The 21,411-nt window shown below is 27.3% G+C and overlaps 1 protein-coding gene across 6 annotated transcripts in view; it reads left to right on the top strand.

The window, feature by feature from the left end:
- Nucleotides 1-21,411, top strand: part of LOC100212474 (uncharacterized) — a 68,983-nt gene that overhangs the window by 46,320 nt on the left and 1,252 nt on the right. For all 6 annotated transcript variants that reach the window (XM_065795290.1, XM_065795289.1, XM_065795288.1 and 3 more), the window contains 9 exons: nucleotides 4,526-4,694; nucleotides 5,024-5,106; nucleotides 7,624-7,701; nucleotides 7,847-7,941; nucleotides 14,643-14,701; nucleotides 17,720-17,802; nucleotides 18,990-19,187; nucleotides 19,347-19,418; nucleotides 20,588-20,696. In XM_065795290.1, the coding sequence (XP_065651362.1) occupies nucleotides 4,526-4,694; nucleotides 5,024-5,106; nucleotides 7,624-7,701; nucleotides 7,847-7,941; nucleotides 14,643-14,701; nucleotides 17,720-17,802; nucleotides 18,990-19,187; nucleotides 19,347-19,418; nucleotides 20,588-20,696 (946 nt within the window). The remainder of the gene's footprint in view (nucleotides 1-4,525; nucleotides 4,695-5,023; nucleotides 5,107-7,623; nucleotides 7,702-7,846; nucleotides 7,942-14,642; nucleotides 14,702-17,719; nucleotides 17,803-18,989; nucleotides 19,188-19,346; nucleotides 19,419-20,587; nucleotides 20,697-21,411) is intronic.

The raw sequence follows: 21,411 nt of genomic DNA, 5'->3' as shown, positions 1-21,411 counted from the left end.
CATATAATTACTGTATGATTATGGTATAGTGTATGGTTACGGTGCAGTGTATGGTTAAGGTGCAGTGTATGGTTATGGTGCAGTGTATGGTTACAGTATAATGTATGGTTACGGTGTAGTGTATGGTTATGGTGCAGTGTATGGTTACGGTATAATGTATGGTTACGGTGTAGTGTATGGTTACGGTGTATGGTTATGGTGTAGTATATGGTTATGATGTATGGTTATGGTGTAGTGACTGGGGCCCCAGCCCCAACTAAAAATGAGACTTTTTTTGACCCCGGTAAAATTAAAGGATTTAGCAGGCGTTGATAGCCAGTGCTAGAAAGAAATTTATAATACATTGTATATTATAATTTTATGCTTACATTTACTATTTATTAAATACTGGCATACATTTATATATTTTTAAACTCTGATTTACTTCAAACAAGATTGCAAGCAACCACTATTTTAATTATTATGTTTGTAAACTATAATTTTATTTAGTTATATTTAGTTTAGTTATAAACTTTAAAATAAGTTAAAATACTAGGAAGTGTATAACTGAAGACTTGTAAGTAAGTTGTAAGTTGTATAAAAAAGGAAAGCATGAAGATGGTTAAGAGTTATTTTTTTGATGTTCTAGAAAAAAAACTGGATTAATAAAAGTTTTTATAGCATGAAGGGATAGTTACAGTAAAAGGATGCAACTTGTTGAATAAAAAGCCAATCAAAAATGAGTTTTGGTTTATCGTTATAGAGCTCATAGTATACGACACTATCTACTTCAAGCATGTTTTATTCCAAAGAGTTTTAGTACATGACGTTGTTGACTTTTTTTGTTTGTTTACATAATCGATCTCTTAGGCAAACAAAAAAAATCAATGACATCATGCACCGAAACTCTTAGGAATAAACGCGCTTGAATAAATTATCAAGTCTGTAAGTTGCAGCGTATATTATGCTGACTTTTAGGCCTACAATAAAACAGAAAAGGCAAGCTTCAACTGAAATAAAAAAGTTAGTTTTTCTCGGTATTCATTTATTCTTTTGTTTTAATCAAAAAGATTTAACCGAAACATTTTTTTTAATCATTCTCTTTAATATAAACACAACATGTCTTGGAGGTTTGGGATCCCTTAAAGAGAGATGTTCTTGTAAAAAAGATAAAAAAGTTTATTAAATTAATGTTTGATAAAACAACTGCTCGAGATGATGAAAAATGTGGAGTAGAATGAGGCTTGACTTAAAATTGAAGAGAAGGAATAAAAGCTTCCAAACTTTTATTCAGAAGGAATAAAAACTTCCAAGGTGCACTTTATGCATACATATTATGGATATAAACATATATGTTTACTATTTATTTATAGGCTGGCATACAATATCTTTTCATTGTTATATAAACTTTAGTATTTATATGGTGTAGTGTTTGCCAAAAGAGATGATCAGATGGATGTGTGGTGTGACTCTAGCAAGATAAGAAAAAGAGGCATAATCTTAGACAGATTAGAAAAAATGTTGTATCAAACAACGTTTGTTAGAAAAGATCAAAGTGATATAGGTATCAGCATGTAGAGAGGTAGCAGCTTCAGTAGAAAATGGTAGTGGCAGAAGTAAGAAAACTTGAAAAAAGTGCCTTACATATTAAATGAATGAGCTTTTGTTAAGAAAAAAAAAATGCTCTACATTGTTTATATTAGAGAAACAGCATAAAAGAGGAATGCTAAAACCTGATGATGATGACGATGATGATGATGATGATGATGATGATGATGATGATGATGATGATGATGATGATGATGATGATGATGATGATGATGATGATGATGATGATGATGATGATGATGATGATGATGATGATGATGATGATGGTGGTGGTGATGATAATGATGATGGTGGTCATCATGATCAGCATTATCATCATCATGGTAATGATGTTTATGATGATCATAATGATGTTTATATATGTATATATATATACAAAGTATAACATGAATTTTGAATTAAAAAAGTAAGGTGTATGGTTACAGTGCAGTGTATGGTTATGGTGCAGTGAGTGTAAATTGACAGCAGTAGAAAATGTTTACATATTTATTACTGTTTTATTATGTTATAATATTATTAATAATTTGTGTTATCCCAGAACAAAGTTTATGAAGAGTTTCTATATAAAAAATCAATACTATTTTATATACACCAATAAAACAGGTGGTCTATAGAATGTTTTAAAGAAAGTCTGTAAAATATTGTATAAAATTGGAATAAAATGTCTCTGAGAGTTTCCACAGAAATATCTGTTTTTATAAATTTATTTTAATTTATTTAGAAATTTCATTATATTTTTGACATTTTTATATTAAAGCCATATGTTTCATCAAATACTAAAGAATTCAATTACATGTGGATTTCTTTTGTTTTTTAAAGAAGTTTAAATACTTTAATTAGTTATAAACAACACAACAAAGTCAAATTTTTAATTTTAGTTTGTTTGAGCTGCTTTGTTTGATTATGTTTGTCAGAGTCAATAATACTCAAATAGCTTGCTTCTCCTCTACTAACAACAAAAGATCACTTACAAATCTATTTGTACCATGCGATTTATTATATATCTAAATTTTAAATGTATATTTTATATCCATATGAATTTCTTGGTTAAACGGAATTTGCTGGAAATTGCTATATCCTTCCACTTGATTAATATTTTGATCAAGTTAAATTAATGTCATTAATGTTTTTCATTCATTCTTTTATATTCAAATTTTCTGTAAAAATTTTCTGCGTGCTGCATAATTTATTCTGCATGCTGCATGAATTATTCTGCATGCTGCATGAGTTATTCTGCGTGCTGCATGAATTATTCTGCTTGCTACATGAATTATTCTGCTTGCTGCATTAATTATTCTGCATGCTGCATGAGTTATTCTGCATGCTGCATGAATTATTCTGCTTGCTGCATGAATTATTCGGCATGCTGTATTAATTATTCTGCATGCTGCATGAGTTATTCTGCATGCTGTATGAATTATTCTGCATGCTGCATGTGTCCTAGGCTATTTTATTTAATATAAAAAAAAAATCGATAAAAAATGAGGTTTCTGTGAAGTTGGAAACATTATTGTTAAGAATTGTGAAGTTGGAAACATTGTTAAGTATTGAGCAGCAATTTTTTAAAGCATTTTTGACATTTAAACTGTGATTGACAAATGCTTCATTTAAAATGTGATTGAAAAATGTGTCATCTAAACTGTGATTGATGAATGTTTTATTTAAACTGTGGTTGTAGAATGTTTTAAGATTCAAGTTAAACAATGTTTCTGTTAAATAACAGATAATACATGGATATGATTTTCTCAGTTTTTTTTTATTAATATTTATTTATACACCTCTATACATTTGATTCTTCTTTGCTATTCTGTATCTAGTAAAATACAATTTTACAATTTTATAAAATATTTTTAAAAAGCGTCAGTTCATGGCCAATGAAATATTAAAAAATAAAAATAAGTTATGACACATGACTTATTTTTAAACATAACTTATTTTTAACATATAAAAATAAGCTTATGACACATTAATTTTTATATTTAGTTTTGTAACAAAGTTTCTTTTTTTTTTCTTTTTTTTTTTTTGTTATTCACCTCCTCAAGGCCGAGAAGGCCACTACAGATGAGGAGACTACTTAATAGTGGTTATAACCCTCTCTCAACTCTATAACTCCGAAACACGAACCTTGAGGAACAAGGCTGCTGCGCGGAGAAACAAGTTGAGCGCGGTTCTACCAGGGACGTGGTGGAAATCGAACTCGGAACCTCTCGCTTATGAAGTGAGCACTTTACCACTACACCACTACCGCATTTTACATATGTCACAAACTTTCTTTAACATGAAAAAAACTTACTTTTACATCTATAAAAGATTTTCTTTTACATTTTTATAAGACTTTCTTTAACATATGTAAAATACTTACATTTAGATATGTAAAAAACTTTTACATATGTTCTTTTGATATTTATATTGTTGTTGTACATATGTTCTTTTGATATCTATATTATTGTTGTACATTTGTTCTTTCTGATGTCAATAGTCGTTAAATTTCTATTTTATTTTATTTTATACAAAGATTTTATTTTTTTTAAATATTATTGAAAAAAATTAATTTTTTGAATTTCAAATGCCTTAAAAATATTATTGCCTGTGTTCAGTTATATTAGGTTATTCCGAACTGTTAAATATTGCTGAGGCTCTCAAATCTTTGCTAAGCATGGATTATATTATGCCTTCAGGTTTTGACAATGCCAACCTAAAATTGCTCTCAATACAGCAAAGTTTTGCTGGTCTTCAGTTGGTTAAGTACATCATTTGCATTCCAATTCAAAATTCTTTTTGAGATTTTGAGGGCTGTATGTTTGTACACTCATTTTTGTCTCTAATTTATTTATTTGGAATGTATTTGTTTAGTTGTAATGTATTTATTTACTTTAAAAGCTATTTGTTTTTTTTTTTAATACTTTGAATGGCTTATATTTTTCTGTAAAATGTTAAGAATTTCACATTAACTCATGATGAAATTGGAATCACTCGCATTGGTGATCTTTCTGAGTTAGACATGATAAAAATTCGATCATTGGCTCTTATGGAGTTGACTGCTTTATTTGATGAATACTCAATATCAATGAACCGTCGAAAGTCTCTTCCTAAACAAAGATATAAAGGTTAGTGTTTATGATGTTTGTTGAGTTGATCTAAATGATATTTGTTAATGACCTAAATGATATTTGTTGATGATCTAAATGATATTTGTTGATGATCTAAATGATATTTTTTGATAATCTCTAATGATGTAATTATATTTGTTCTAAATGATATTTCTTGATTTAATCTAAATGATTTATTGATGTGTTAGTGATAATCTAAAGGTAAGTTGTTTAAGTAAGACTTTTTACAATAATTTTTAAAATTAGTTTGTTTCAATTTTTTTGTGATTTTAGTTATTTGTTATGTGACTAATATTTATTAATTTTTGAATTTTTTTTTTTTTAAGAAACAGGTGTGTTTGGAGTCCCTTTAACATTATTAGTCGAACAAAACGATAAAAAAGCACAAGCTCCACAAGTTCTTCAAGATGTTAGTAATTATTGATTCTTATTTGTTTAAATTTAACTGGCTTTCACAGCCATCTACCTTTCAACAGATACAATTCGGTAGATCATTCAATAACTGTTTTTTTTTTTTTATTAATACCTAAGATTAATATCTACAGTCAGATGGGGTAATATGGCCAGTGTGTGGTTATATGACCAGTTTAGCATATTTATCAGTTTTTCGCTAAAATATGCTAAAGTTTGAAAGATGCCGTGTCCCACTCTACATACTTTTTATAGCCAAAATAACCTGTCATTTTAATGTCTGTTACAAAAAAATTAAATTAATAAAAATAATCTTCCTCTTGTTGTTAAGTGTTTTATGTATGTCATTGTGCAGCTGTAAGTGAAGAAGCTTGTTTTTTTTTTCAACAATCTGCACAACCTGATTAAGGACATTGTCCTCTTAATGCAATGAACTATGATAAGACTGATATCAGCAAAAACCCTGACTTCAAGAAAATAATTTACTGAAAGGCCACAGGACATCTAGATACCATTATAGAGATTGAGATGCCTTAGCAATTTATTAGGAATTTTTGTAATTTATTGTATTTATTAACTTTATTTTAAAAGTTTTAGGATTTGAAACATATTTCCTTTAATTTCATAAACATGTATTGGAATGCTTTGTTGTTTAAATTAGATTTTTTTGTTAATTGGCCTAACTACACTATATTTTGATTTTTCAAAATTAATTTTCATTAATAAACTTTAGTTAATGTTTTAAAGTCAAATTGCTGAATTTAACATATAATATGCATCTTGATTAATTCTTGAATAAAGTTCACAAATTTATAGCTCTTATTAATACTTCTGTATTTTATTTGATAATTTACTTTTGTGATTTGCCTCTTTATTAATTTCTTTAATGTGTATTGCAATGTTTTGTTGTTCAAATTAGGTTTTTTTGCTAAGTGACCAAATCACCCCATTTCAAAATTAATTTTCATTAATAAGTGGTTAAACTTTTAAAGCTATATAGCTGATTTTCACATATAATGTGCATCTTGTAGGAGTAATTTTTGAATAAAATCTACAAGTTTATAGCTCTTGTATTTAGCAAATTATTTAAAAAAAGATGAAATGTGACCAAAATGTTACCCCATCTGACAGTACTTTTTTTAATACAATTAAGTATCATGAATATCTTTGATTTAAATGGTAATGATAATGACATGATAGAAATAAACAATAAAAGGTTTATTATTATAATGTATTAAAAGAAAGTTTTATCAAAAGATGAAAAATAGTTCTATAGTATTTTGAATAGTAGGAAAAATGTATTTTGTTCAATTTATGTGGTGGTCCAAAAAAGAACAATTTCTAATTAGTGAATCTAATAATAAGGTAACATTGTGAATCTCTGATTTCTGAAGTTATAATTTTTTTAGAGATTGTACAAGACCTTTGAACTTTAATAAAAAAATTGTTGTAAAAAATCTTGATAAAAATTTTTTTGTTGTTGTTGTTATATAACTCATGTAACAAAAGCCCTGATAAAAAATTTTTTGTTGCTGTTTAATAAATCATCTAAATAAAATCATGCGCAAAGATTATTTTTGAATCTTTTTTATTTTTTTTAAAATCCGGTTTAAATACTTTTGAAGGATTTTTTTTGTTTTAATGTTAGGGACCTGTTTAATGACCTGTCAAAAAAAAGGTGTTCTGCAGCCCCTAAAAATAGTTTTTCTTTAAGCAAATTCAAGAAATCCAGTGTCATTTTATTTCACGGAAAACATATAAGAATTCTAATCATGTTAAAATTATAAATCTAATTGTAGTTAGGTCTGATCACCCTGCTACTGGTAAAATGTAATCTAACTTGCTTCATATAGAGCAGGTCGGAATCCCTAGCTGCTGTGAAGACAACTTACCTAAGAAAATTATACGGCAAATGACAAATGTTATTCCCTTATATAAGACCCCTCTACCAGACACCAGCAATGTCTGGGATTTCATTGCTTCAAGCTAGAGCAGATAATAGATAGATAGTTCCGAAAAAAACTAGATTTTTTGTGAACAACTAAAAGTCTTATTGCAAAAATAAGTTTAAAAAAACATCTTAACCATTCTTGCAGCTTTGCAACAAATGTTTCGAACTCAACACGTTGACATAAAATAAAACCAAAAATTGTTGTGGTAAAGGTTAGTGTTGGAGGAACTTTGGGTGGTAATCTTCCTAGTGGTAGATTTTCACAATAAAAATTTTTAATAAAGAAAATTTTCAGCCTTGATTTGCAAAACAGGTTAACACGTGGAGAAGGATCCATTTTTATTAAGTTGCTTTAAATCTTCCATGTTTTCAAATAAATGAAAAAAGGATTGTGGCAATCTATCAAAACCACACAAGAATCTATCAAAACCACTCAAGATGTTAAATTGCATGTTAGGCTACAGAAAAATAATAAAATAAGCCTATAATCTTAAGGATATAATCTTGTTTTTTGGACCATCTTATGTGTATATATATCTTAACTATTATGTATTGATAATTTAGATGATCTCTTACATTGAGAAAAATGGATTAAATGAGGAAGGAATTCTCCGGGTGACTGGATCACTTCCACGGATAAAAGTATTTATTTTACTAAATGTGATCATTATTTTCCGTTTTCAGAACCATGACATGTGTTTTAAATATTTTGTGATTAAATATTTGTTTTGGTGTTTAAATATTTGTTGATTTAATTCTTTAATATTTTAAATATTTATAATTTCAGCAAATAAAAGAAGACCTTGAAAAAGATTTCCAATCATTTCGTTGGAATGGAGTGAAGATTTGTGACGTATGTACATGTTTAAAGCAGTTTCTTCGGTAAATGAAATAGTATTCTTTCTTATAATTAATTAGATTATTATTATGATAAAGTAATTATTATTATAGTAAAGTAGCTGTCTGGACTTGTAAAATAAAGTCATAAGTCTGTTCCACACCAAGCATTTCTATACTTTTTCTTTATATGGTCTCTGTCAATGTTTTTTATTCATTTAAAAATCTTTTGTTTTCAGAAATTTAGTAATAAGAAAATTTAGACCCTTTCATTAAGAACCCCTTCACCTTTACATTTAATCAGTAGGTGAAAAAGGTTATTTTAATTAAAAGTAATCAAGATTTTAAATCAAGAGAAGCTTTTACAAAAATAAAAAAATGCAAAATAAAAGTATATATTTACTTATGTGAGTATATATATTTATTTACTCATAGCCAAACATAAATTATCAAGAAGAAAAAAAACAAAAAAAACTTTTTGACAATTTAAAAAAACATTATTTGTTTAAAAAAAGGAATAAATTATATCTTTTCAACAAAGTTTACTTACAAACAAAACACTACAACAAACTCAAGTTCTGAAAAGAGAATGAAATATATTTTTATAAAGCAAAATATTTGAAAAAAAAATTTATTATTTATAATTACTATAAAAGTATAAAATGTGGTATACAAAGTAAGAAAACAAAGTATAGAAAAGAAAATTATATATATACAAAAACTATATCTACAATTAATAGGTTACCAACTACAAAAATACATAGTAATAAATACTAAATGTAGCATAATGCTTTGCCACCATTCCTTCCCCTCATATTTTGCTTTCTAAGGAGGCCATTCTCCCAATAAAAGGAGGGGGAAGTTATTGCTCTAAATTAGGGCCCACATCCTACATGCCTTAAAGGATGCAGGCCCTTTATTTAATAAAATGCATAAGATGCAGGCCTAATCTACTCACACTACAATAAGCTGAATATGTTAATAATAAAAAGCATTGTTAGATAAATCTGAAATAAGAAAGCAATTAAATTTGATAAAAGGAGTAAAGACATCATATACACTACAAACCAATTTACAAACCTGTCGCTGTTACTTCCATTGTTATTGTTACCACTATTTTTATTATACAAATAAACAAATACAGATAAAATTTATGTTATTAAGTTCTTAATGTTTTAAATTAACGATTGTTTGTTTAAATACATACTAGCAATATACAATACTTTGAAAAAAACTAAACAATGTTTTCTTCATTGTTATTATTATTATTATCTAATAATAATCTTGAACTAAATAATTTAGTTAATAACAAAATTGACATTATTAAAATTATATTTAAAATAAAAAAAACTTAAATTATTAAAAAAATGGAAAGCAACTTAAATTTTAAATGAACATCGTTACTAATAATTTTAGTAATTAGTTACCATTTCCATCATGGTTTAATTTATAGTAATTAGTAATTTTAGTAATTAGTTACCATGGTTTATCTATAAAAAAGACAGTTTAACAGACTAAGAATGAAATAACTTTTTACCTGACATCTTTATTTTAATTTCTAAAAAAACTTTTAATGTGTAGCAATTAATAAATTACTTAGACTATATGATTAGGTCAAACTATCATAAGATAAACCTGATTAAATTTTAAAACTGATTGAGCAGATATATAAAGATTAATGAAGATGTTATATTGAAGAACCCCACTTTGAGTTTCAATCCCCACTTGAGGTTTAAATTGTAAAAAAACATTACATAAGGCCAAGTGCAAATAAACTCTTTTTAGAAAGCTGATAGGGCTTGTAGTATTTGTCATTATTGGCTGTGGTATCAAAAAAGATTATAAATGTGCTAATGAGGTTCCCTTAGTAAGTACAACATTAATATTATTTATTAATGGGTAAGATTATGCAAATTCTCATAAAAATAGAATAACGCAATCATATATTTCTTCTCTTTATATACAATAGAATTATGACTTATGAATATCACAAAAAGTTATTACAGATAATAGCCCAGAATATATAAATAGATAAATATTTATAACATCAAGTTTAGTTTCATTAAGAAATTAAAGTGTAATGTTTAACTTATCATAATAGTATACTTATAGTATACTTGACTTAATGTAACTTTTTGTGATATTCACAATAAGTTTTTGTTCAAATATATATAAAAAGAAAAAAATATACACAAGCTAAAATATATGAACTTTAAATGCTAAGATAAATGTTGGTTACTTTAAGAATCATGATTAAACTTAACTAAAAAATAAAGACTTAATTTTAAAAGGTCACCAATAAAATAGGCAATGAAAAAAAAATTGACTAATTGCCTCAATTTAAATTTTTTTTTTTAATATCTTTGCTTCCAACAAGACTGCAAGCAACCACTATTAGAATTGGAAATTACTGGAATAAATTTTTGTAGATGGCACAAGTGGCGCTAGCTCTTTAGAGGAGAAAAGAGAGAGAAGCACCATTATGATGATGTGACAATTGTTGAAGGTTGGCTGCAAGAGCAGGTCCAACTATGTCAACAATTTTTTTCTGCATCTTATCTAAAAAAGAAAGGACATCATTCAAAAATCTGCCCCAGATATGGCAACAGCATTCCGTACAAGGACTGATTTGAGATTTATAGAGATATATAAAAAGAATAGAATCTGAAGTAAGAAAGTGGTGAAGTAAGAAAATGGTGAGCTGGGTAAAGAGATGCAACCTTAACAGATGCAAATTTTGATTACAACCTTAGCAGATGCTAATCGAAAGTAAGAGTTAGTCCTTAAAGACAAAGGGTGAATGACTCATTAAGTACATTACTGCTCATAAATATAGGAAGATCTAGATTGTTGCAATAATGATCAGCTGAAAACAAATCAAGTTTTATCTGAGTTAAAGTTCATCAGCCACTGTGAGCCCCATGGCGTAGCAGAAGTGAGATCCTTTCCAATTTCAAATGCCCCCTCCAAGTAATCAGAGAATGCTGATTTCTTATCAAGACAAGAATAAATAGTAGTATCATTAGCAAACAATGTTACCTTAGATGTGAGAATTTCTGGGAGATCACTAATGTAAATTAAAAAAAGTATTAGGCCAAGGATAGAACTCAAGCAACCCCTAAAGTTACAGAAAATGAAAAAGAGTGCTGTCCATCGAGGACAACTTTTATACTATGATTGGTAAGAAAGGATTCAATAATCTTGAAGATGTTGCCAGATACACCATAAGAAGAAAGCTTATGGAGAAGCCCAGCATGCCAAACTTTTTCAAAGGCTTTAGGAATGTCAAGAGCAATAGCCTTAACCTCTCCACACTTATCTAATGCATGATAAAACCTATCAGTTATTACCATTAACAAATTAACAGTAGAACAAGAAGATCAAAATCTATATTGATGATCAGAAAGTAAGTTGTTAGATTCAAGATGAGAGATTATGTGTTTGTTAATTAAAGACTTAATTAAAGACAGGTATGTTGTTCAGACCACAAACAGTAGAAGAGTCTGAGCAGGAAATTATTTTAGATACAGAAGCTGGAGTGATACAAATGTAGCACAATAGATCAACCTGTTTGACAGCTATATCAGGTAGGATGTGATTAGTGGAATCAAGAGATGAGATTGATGAAAAGTTCTTAGCAAACAATTTACTTGAAATCATCAAGAGGGAGTAAAAGATTCCATGCAAGTCTCAATTTAAGATATTATATAAGAGGCACAATTGTCAGCAGGAAGATGATAGATTTCAACCCAAGGGCCATCACAGAGAAAATCATGGAAAGAGTCCCAATCAGCTTTAAGTTAGTTGTAAGAGGTAGGATGATAGAGGGATTCTGATGATGAGAGAGAATGAGATAGTATTTTTAGAGAGATGAACCATGATCAGAAGCACCTAAGGGTGATTGTGGAGAAACTGAGCATTGACTAAGATCAGAAACAAGACACAAGTGGAGTAGAGAAGGTAAATTTTTCGAAATGTCTTAAAACCGAGTTGTCTTGAAACCGAATTGGAAAGTTGGCTATTTGTGTTAGAGATTGAGAAAAGCAAAAGTTGTAGGCCTTAACATCTGCAGGGTCACTGACATTAGAACCAAACCATTCTGTAAGATGATCATTAAAGTCACCATCGACAACAATATTGACTGAATGATAAAGAGAAAGAGTTTGGTTAATATGGTCAGAAATAATATTGAAAAGAATACAGTCTTGAGATGAAAGAGATATAGAACAAAGAGAAAAGTGATTGAGTAAAGTGGTCTTAAATGAAAGCCCTAAAAGAATAGTCTGTGGATTCAAACCTAGATTCTTGACAAATTGGCGAATTCTTACGAATGTAAATGCCTAGCCCAAGCTTGTGACTAATAAAGTCTTTACAAATTAAAGGAAGGTAACCTTTAACACTAACATGACAAGAGACAGTTGAACTCAAATTAGTCTCACAAAAAGCACGTAGGTTTGGTGAACTTTGCAAAAAATAAGACTCAATGGAAGAAAAGTTACTTCAAAGACCACTAGTATTAGTGAATGATAGATTTAGAGAATTTAGTGATGATGATGGTTTTTTTGTATTTTATAGTTGTTGTTACTTAAGTCATTTTTTAAATTGGTTAAAGAACTTTATTTGAAGCACTGATAGTACTCAGCACACTATCTAATAGTCCTAGTTAATTGCTTTGTAACTATTAATAAACCCTAAGCCGTAACAAACAGTTCCAAATGTGGCCTTGACAATGCACACCAAAAGTGCAAACAGGGACACCATTCATGCGCAACATGGCATTTTTAGTACTCTGATATTTTTTAGCTTTTAATGGAATCAGCCTCTCTGAGAGTTACCAAAGAGTTCAGGAAACCTGGCTACCAGCTGGCCTCAGAACCATAAAACTGAGTTTTAGAGCTGTACTCTCCTTAGAAGATAATAGAATGAGTTGCCTAGTCATAAAAACACAAGCAAAACTCATACATTCAAGAAGATCCAGCATTCAACATCCTAAACTAGAAAAAAAAAAAGTTGATACAGATAATAGTCTAGAATATATAAATATTTACAACATCAAATTATGTTGCATTAAGAAACTTAAAGTGTAGTGTTTGACTATCCTTATATTATACTTAACCCTTAGTATTCTACTTAATATAACTTAATATAACTTTTTGTGATATTCACAATAAGTTTTTGTTCTAATGTGTATAAAAAGAAGAAATATATGTATGTATATATTTAAAAAAAAAAAAGTTAAAATATCTGCAGTCGTATTCACATCTCTCCATTAAGCTCAATGGAACTTTTGTCTCAAATTTTATTGCAATATTTCTAAGTAAAGAAATGACAAAAACTTTATTTAAATTTGTTTAAACTTAACAAATACTAAAATAAAACATTAGACTAAAACATGTTTAAAAAGTTATATTTTTAAAGAATTTTTTTATTAATATAGTTAAAAAGAAAATTTTGACTAGCGCTCTGTTAAGTTTAAGGGAGAGATGAGAGTATGGCCCCAAAACTTTATGTGTTAACATTTTAGCCAAAAGGATCTTAGCTGTAAAAATTGTGTTAATCTTCATTCAATGAAGTCTCACCTTTTTACTGTATTTGTTACTAAGTGCTCCAAAATTTTTTATTTATCTAGTTTTTTTTTCAAACATCAGCTGAAATTCACTCCTTTCTTTTTGTTTTCCCGATTCATATAATTTACAATCTTTTAATTCGTCTGCAAACATTATCTTGCTTTATTAACTTCATCTTTTCTCTTTCAGTAACTTCTAACTCTAATAGTGGTTGCTTGCAGCCTTGTTGGAAGTGAAGGTGTTGAAAAAAAAAAGTCTCAAGATAATGATCTTAGCTGTAAAAGTTAGTTACTTTAAAGGGATCCCAAGCCTCCAAGACATGTTGTGTTCATATTAAAGAGAATTATTAAAAAAAAATGTTTGGGCTAAATTTTTTTGATTGAATACCGAGATAAAACTTGATAATTTATTCAAGTGCGTTTTATTCCTAAGAGTTTCAGTACATGAAGTCATTGATTTTTTTTGTTTGTGTAAGAGAGTGATTATGTAAACAAACAAAAAAGTCAATCATTTATTTAGTACATTTCATGTACTAAATCTCTTCAGAATGAAATGCGCTTGAATAAATTATCAAGTCTGTAGATTGCGGCGTATGTTATGCTGACTTTTAGACCTACAATAAAATGGAGAAGGCAAGCTTAAACTCAAATAAAAAATTTATTCATTTATTCTTTTGTTTCAAGCAAAAAAATTTAGCCCAAACATTTTTTTTGATCATTCTCTTTAATATGAACACAACATGTCTCAGAGGTTTGGGATCCCTTTAAGAACCATGATTAAACTTAACTAAAAATGGAAATAAAAACTTAAATTTAAAGTCACTAATAAAATAGGTGCTGAAAAAAAAATTGACTTATTGAATAAAATCTATTTCTATATTCCTCTATTTGAATAAAATATTAAAATTGAACTTATAATGAGCAACTATCTTTTTATAAAGTTAAATAAATATAATTTTATAAAGTAATAATGACAAACAGTTCTTGCATAAGAAATAATATAAGCATAAAATAATCATATCATCAAATTAAACTTAAAACTTTTTATTTGTAATTTTATTAAAAATACACAAGTTTTGAGGTATTTTAATAGTTAAGCTGTAGTTTATAAAATGCAAATTTAAGATGTAAATCATTTTTACTAATTAATGAAGTAATTTTAAAAAATTTTTAATTTCAGTGAACTCCCTATTCCATTACTCAGTTATGAATATCAAAACACATTTGCTGCAGTTGCAAGTAAATTTTTTTTTATTTCTTAACAGCTCTGCTAATTTTTACTTTTACACACACACACACACACACACACACACACACACACACACACACACACACACACACACACACACACTATTATGTAATCATGTTATGTGAACAAATATTTTACAAAATAGATCCCAAATATTTTTTTCATTTGAATAGTTATTAAAAATGCATATACTTATATGTGTGTGTTTGTATGTGTGTTTATATATGTGTGTGTGTGTTGTGTGTGTATGTATATTAGAGATGTGAATTTTTGTTTAATGTATTAAACAACATAATATGAGTTTTTTAACACTTAAAAATTAAGTAATGCTTTTAAAAATCGAAAAATTATCACCTTTCTAACTTAGTATTAAAACTAAATAAATTTAAAATAAATGATGCAAATTTCTTAAATCCACAAATTTTAATTTAAAATTAAAATTTTATAAATAAATTAAAACAACTTAAAAATATCTTAAGTAATAATATAAAATTTAAGCTTTTTGTAGTTGAATGAATTTATAAATTTTGACATTTGATTTTCAAAAAGTTAGTTATGGCAAATATTAAATGCTAAATATTAGTTGATGTATAACTAATATTTAGCATTAAAAAAGTAAAAGCTATGAAATTTCTATTTTTTTTAAATCGTTTTGTTGCAAAAAATTTTAGGCTTTTCACTAAAAAGGTGATATTTATATAAAATTGTTTTATTATAATTTATATTAGGTTCGAGTAATATTCATAATTCAATTTAAAAAATTTTTTTAATATTGCTTCCAGTGAGATCAGCAAATAAGGATGAAACAAAAACTTGCAGGGCAAACCTTTTCAGAATACTGTAAAAAAAGTAGCAAAAAACAGAGCAAATGGTTGTAAATAGGTTCAAAACATTATCTAATGAAACGAAAAGTAGAACTGAGAAAGGCAAATTAACATTGCTGGACTTGCTGAGTTATAAGTAGAGAACTGTTTAAAAAAATGAATTAAACTTTTTATTGAGCTGTTTGATTTCACTTCTGTAAATGTCTTATGGCTGTGCAATGAAGACAAAGAATTTTATAAGGTTTAAATAAAATCTAAAGGAAAAGTTGGTTTTTGTACAAGCATAATTGAAAATAAGAATGTTCATCCAGCAAAGTTAGCCCAATTAAGAAGAAAATGTAAACCAGCATTAACAGCATCTGAAGTCAAAGAAACAGAATCATCAAAAGAAAACACAGATAGTGATCATCACAGTGATGATGTTGTACTTTCCACTAACAGTTCAGAAAGTGATAATAAAAGAAAATGTCATAAAATAAATGCTGCTATTTACATTGTTGGAAGAACACAAATTTCTTTAAGAAAGGCAGCCAAAATATGCCAAGCATTAGCAGAAAAATCTAATGTCAATACTTCAACAACAACAATATCAGCTTTTTATAAAGCTTAAATGCAGTAAGTAAACTTAAAAAGAAGTTCATAGAAGAATAAATGAGAAAAAGTCTATATTTTGATAGTAAAGAAATAAAGGAAAAGGGTGAAAAATGAAAAAAGTAGTGAATCTTGCTGTACTAATTTTGCTGAACAGTAAAGCCAACACAGTTTACAATGGAACAGTAATAGTTTTTCAAGAGTTTGATTTTTGCTCTGATCTATTTGCATAATCATGGTTGACACTACAAATATTAATACAGTAAGACACAATGGTTATTCAGTTTCTCAGCTACGTTTTTATTCTTAATCAACTCACCAGACATTAGTTATTATTTGTGACCAAAGTTATTAACAATTACAATTTGTTAAAGAAATTATTTAGAGAGCAAAATAAAAATTCTGAAGATTTGCTATTTAAAATCTTGGATGGCAAGATGACATGAAAACGCTGCATCATATGGTAGATAACTTTAAATACTTTGAAAACAACTTCCAAAAGTAAAGTTACCTAACCAAATATCCAACTTGTCAACACTTAATAATATTCTTGTTTAATTTGCTTGCATTTGTATTACTGGAAAAAGAGAGGAGAAACTTGTTTAAGAATGCAAATTTATTAGTAAGTGGACTGACTTGTAGTTCTTAAAACAAATGTTTGTCTCTAATAGTTATGCATACTTGATAAACATGTGTAAACCAATCAAGAAAGCACAAAATTCAGTTAGAAATTCCTGGAGTAATGTTTTAGGTCTGTTTAAAAACAAAGAAGCAACATTTGTGCTGAGGTAATAAAGTTGTTTAAGGTGTCTAATAGTTATGTAAAAGTTGTTCAAGTTGCCTAATAATTATGTAAAAAACTGAAAAAACTATAAATTTGAGGTTTATTGTTAAAATTAGTAGATAAATTTTCAACACATATGTTGAAAAATAAATGTTTTAACCAAAAAATTGTTATTTTGAGTAGAAGATGATTTTTTGAATGTTGTAAATTAACTTTTTTTTTTAATAATTTTGAAAAAAATTTAAAAATTTTTTAAAAATTTTTTAAAAATCCCTAATGTGTATGTGTGTATATATATATATATATATATATATATATATATATATACACACACACACATATTAGGGATCTATCATAAAATGCGCTCCTGCCTTCAACAACATAACTAAAAAATGTCTATTATGCTTATACAAAAAACTAATAATTTTGTTGTATAAAACTCCCAAAAAATTATTTTAAAAAAAGAGTGAACTCTAATATCTAAGTGTCGCCATGAATACAATCTTTTGCTGTATAACCACAAACCAAAAGATAAGATTTTTCTAATGCATTTTTCTCTTGTACAGAATTATTTTTCCACGAAAAAAAATCGTATTTTTTACCTGACAATTGCATTTAGCATGAAACTTCTAGTTGTAAAAAATATGTAGTTTTATTTATTTTTTATATATATATATATATATATATATATACACACACACACACACACACACACACACACACACACACACACACACACACACACACACACACACACACACACACACACACATAATACTTTCTTTATTGTAATCTAAGATAATATTTAGATCTTCCAAACCGCAAAGATCAGCTTCAAGCTTTGAACCTTCTTGTACTTTTGCTGCACCCAGTTCATCAAGAAACTTTAAAAGTAAATAAATGGTTTACAATTATTTTTTTTTAATTCCTTTTAGTTTACTTTTAATTATTTACAGTTTTCACAATATAAAATTTCTTAACTTATTATTCAGGGTGACTGCCAGTCAGGGAAATCAGGGAAAACAGGCAAAAGTCAGGGTATTCAGATATCTGAAAAAAATCAGGGAATAGACAGGGAAATTGTGTTAAATTAGGGAAAATGGCTCTTCATCAAACTTACGTAACTTAAGTAGATTTAATATTGTACACGTAATATAAAATTTTATTCTGCATTATTATTCAGATTATTCAGATATTTTTATGATCTTCTCTTTGAATTTGAAATGTCGGTTATATTAATGTTTATATTTTTACAATTGAAGAGCTTTTTTTTAAAAGAATCCAAGTCTAATTTTTTTAAGGTTAATTTGGATAACTTTAAATTAAATCAGGAAAAACAAGTAGTGGATCAAGGAAGTGTCGGGAAAAATCAAGGAAATCCAGCTTAAAATATTGGCAGATACCCTTTTGTTAATGCATAAATGCATATTGTTAGTTCAATTTCAGAGTTTCGTCTTTTAATACTATTTATGTAATATTGTTTGTAATAATATTTACTAATAATTTTTAATGAATTCAAATGTTTTGGTGATGATTTCTTGAAGTTATACTTTCAGTTGATGATTGGTGACTGTTTAAGGTTAAGTGGTTGTGTATTGTTAAATCTGGAAATATTTCTGGTCTTTAAATCCTCAGTTTATTAAAAACTGTTAACACTGTTTTAATGAACGTTCAATTTATTGTAGTGCAAAATTTAGAAAAAAAACAAATTAATAAATTAAGACTGCAAAAATAACAGTCAAAACTCACATATTTTATTTTACTGTTTGTTTAAACACTAGTTAATTCAAGCATTATAAATAAATTATTAGAAAAAAAAATTATTTCCTGAAAATATGTTCGGTTATTTTAAAATTATTTCCTGAAAATATGTTCGGTTATTTTAAAATTAACCAATAAAAAATTATATTTGCTCTTTGTACAAAACATTAAAATTTGATTTTTGTTAAAGGGAAACTTTTTGACGAATCTTTTATTTAAAGATTTAAATGTTTTAAACTAGATTTGGATAGTATTTATATTGCTTTGAATAAATATCGAGTATTTGATTTCACTTATAAAAGACTATTTTTATTTTAGTTGATTTTATTGTTTCTTCAAAAAGTTGTTTCTCATGAAGCCACCAGCAAGATGGGATTAAACAATGTTGCTATGATCATGGCACCAAACTTGTTTTTTCAAAACAATTCTAAAATAAACACAGATGAAGCTCAAAAAGCTGTTGGAATGACAGATGTACTAAGAATGTTAATCAAGTATCAAAACATACTGTGGACTGTAAGTTATATTTATAACATTTTGACTTATCACCATTTGTTTTTTCTTGTAAAGATTCATTCCATTTTGTAGTAAAAGTTTTTGTTTCTCATATTTAAATACTTGTGTTATTCACAAATTACATTTTGTTATTTACATGTTTTGTTATTTATTGTTTAGATACCATCTTTTATGGTCACCCAAATAAGATATCTGTATGAAGCTGGTGCCAACACCAAAGATCAAAAATCAGTTAGAAATCTTTTTTACAAAAATATTAATTTTACATTAAGTAAAATCTTTTTTGTTTATTCCTCTTTTTTTCCAAATGTTAATCAGTATAAGTTGCATGATCTTAAATGCCATTAACAAATTTTTGTTTTAAAAAGCATATTTTTGTAATTTTCAAAATTATTTCCAGAGAATTTCTCACCAATTTTTGCAGAAATATACAAGTAATATTTTATTTTACAAACTTGTTTACATGGGAGTATGTTAAAATATATAAATTTGAGTTTGAGTCTTCCAATTAGTGCAGACAAAGTTACCCATTAAATAACATTTTAAGTTGAATTTAGTTTAAAATTCAAATGAGAACTAATTTCTGAGTTTAATTTTTTTTAAACATTACAACTGTTCTTATTTTATTATCTTTTTTGATACTATAAATAAGTTTCTCAGTAAAAAAAGGGGATCATTTCGAAAAAGGAGCTTTTTTATGCAGTGTTCAAAAAATACACCTGCTAAAATATAAAAGGAGCAATTAATAAAATAACTAATTTTTATATACATTGGAGTCAAATATAAAAAAAAAAACCATATGTAAAACAATTTGGGAGTGGGGGTAGTTAGTAATTTACAGTAAATTGTCATCACCAAATAAGTTCAGATCAACATACCTGCTTATATATATCATTCATATGCACGATAAACAGTAATGGACCAGGTACAGAGCCCAAAGGTCTACACCTGGTCCGTTACTATACATCATTGAAGGATTTATTTATTAGCAACATATTGACAAGACATTAGGAATAGGAATGATTCTTGATTTTTTCCCAGTTTAAAATGATGAATAAAACTGGTGAATAAAACTATTAATTTTGAATTTATTTAAATTTAAAATTTTTAATTTTCTGATTAAATATTTTAAATATTGATTTTTAAAGCAACAATTAAAAAAAAAACAATTTTTATAGAACTGATTTTTTGATGGTTATGAATTAAAAATTATAAAATGATTAAAAATTGATAATTATAACTTTAAGAGAAAACTGTTATTTACTCCTTAAATTAAATATAAAATAAAAAGACTGAAATATTAAGACTTTCTTTTCTGCTTTGTCATTTTATTTCTTTTTTTGACATTTTATTTCATCACACTCTATCAGGCTCCTTATTATTTATAATTATTTTTTTAGGTTAAAAAGATAATTGCAAGGAGAATTAAAAATAATCTTTTTGGTCGTCGTGGAAAATCCTCTGAGAGCAGTGGTGACGAACTCGATGATTTAATTATTCGCGTTCGAGGTAATTACTCGTGTTTAAGGTTGTTATTTGTTTTTTTATCTAGTGCTAGTAATGATTTTTAGCGATAATCTTTGTTTGTTATATTAGCAAGAGTTGAACAATTGAGTTCATTTATTTTTATAACATAGTTTGAAAGTTAATATTTTGCGTCCTTGGTGCAAAATATTTTTGATCGAAGTTAAGATAATTGTTACTAAATCACATTTTTTAGAGCAGTTTTCAATCTAAACACATTTCTTTTAGAAATCTCAAAATCAAGAAATAGGGGAGACCGGAGCTAGTTGGCTCGGTTTTTACTCTATGAGCTCTGTAGCCCTAACAGTACATTTTTTTTTAAATATTAAAGTGTAGTCTTAAAGAGTATGGATTAGGGTATCTTATAAAATTTGCATTCATTTACAAAAAAAAATTCTTGGGGCCTTTCCGGACCCTCAAAAAAAAAAAAATTTGCGCCAACTTACCCCACCACGGGGTAAGTTGGCGCAAACTATAAAAATGATTATTAATGCACTATTAAGTGCAAAATTAATAGAAATATTTTTAAAATTAATTTTTGCAACAATTTTATTGCAAAATTTAATATTACTTTTAGCTGGTACCAAATATTAGTCCGTACAAAAGCCAAACAGTAGCCCACCTTTTATCTGTGGAAAAAAAAACTAAAAATTTTTTTTTTTTTTTTTTTTGTAAGAATAAATATTTTCAATAGTGTTAA

This window comes from Hydra vulgaris, chromosome 04, assembly GCF_038396675.1.
Source record: "Hydra vulgaris chromosome 04, alternate assembly HydraT2T_AEP".
NCBI classification, from domain to species: Eukaryota; Metazoa; Cnidaria; class Hydrozoa; order Anthoathecata; family Hydridae; genus Hydra; species Hydra vulgaris.
This window is presented reverse-complemented; position numbering and strand designations above follow the sequence as displayed.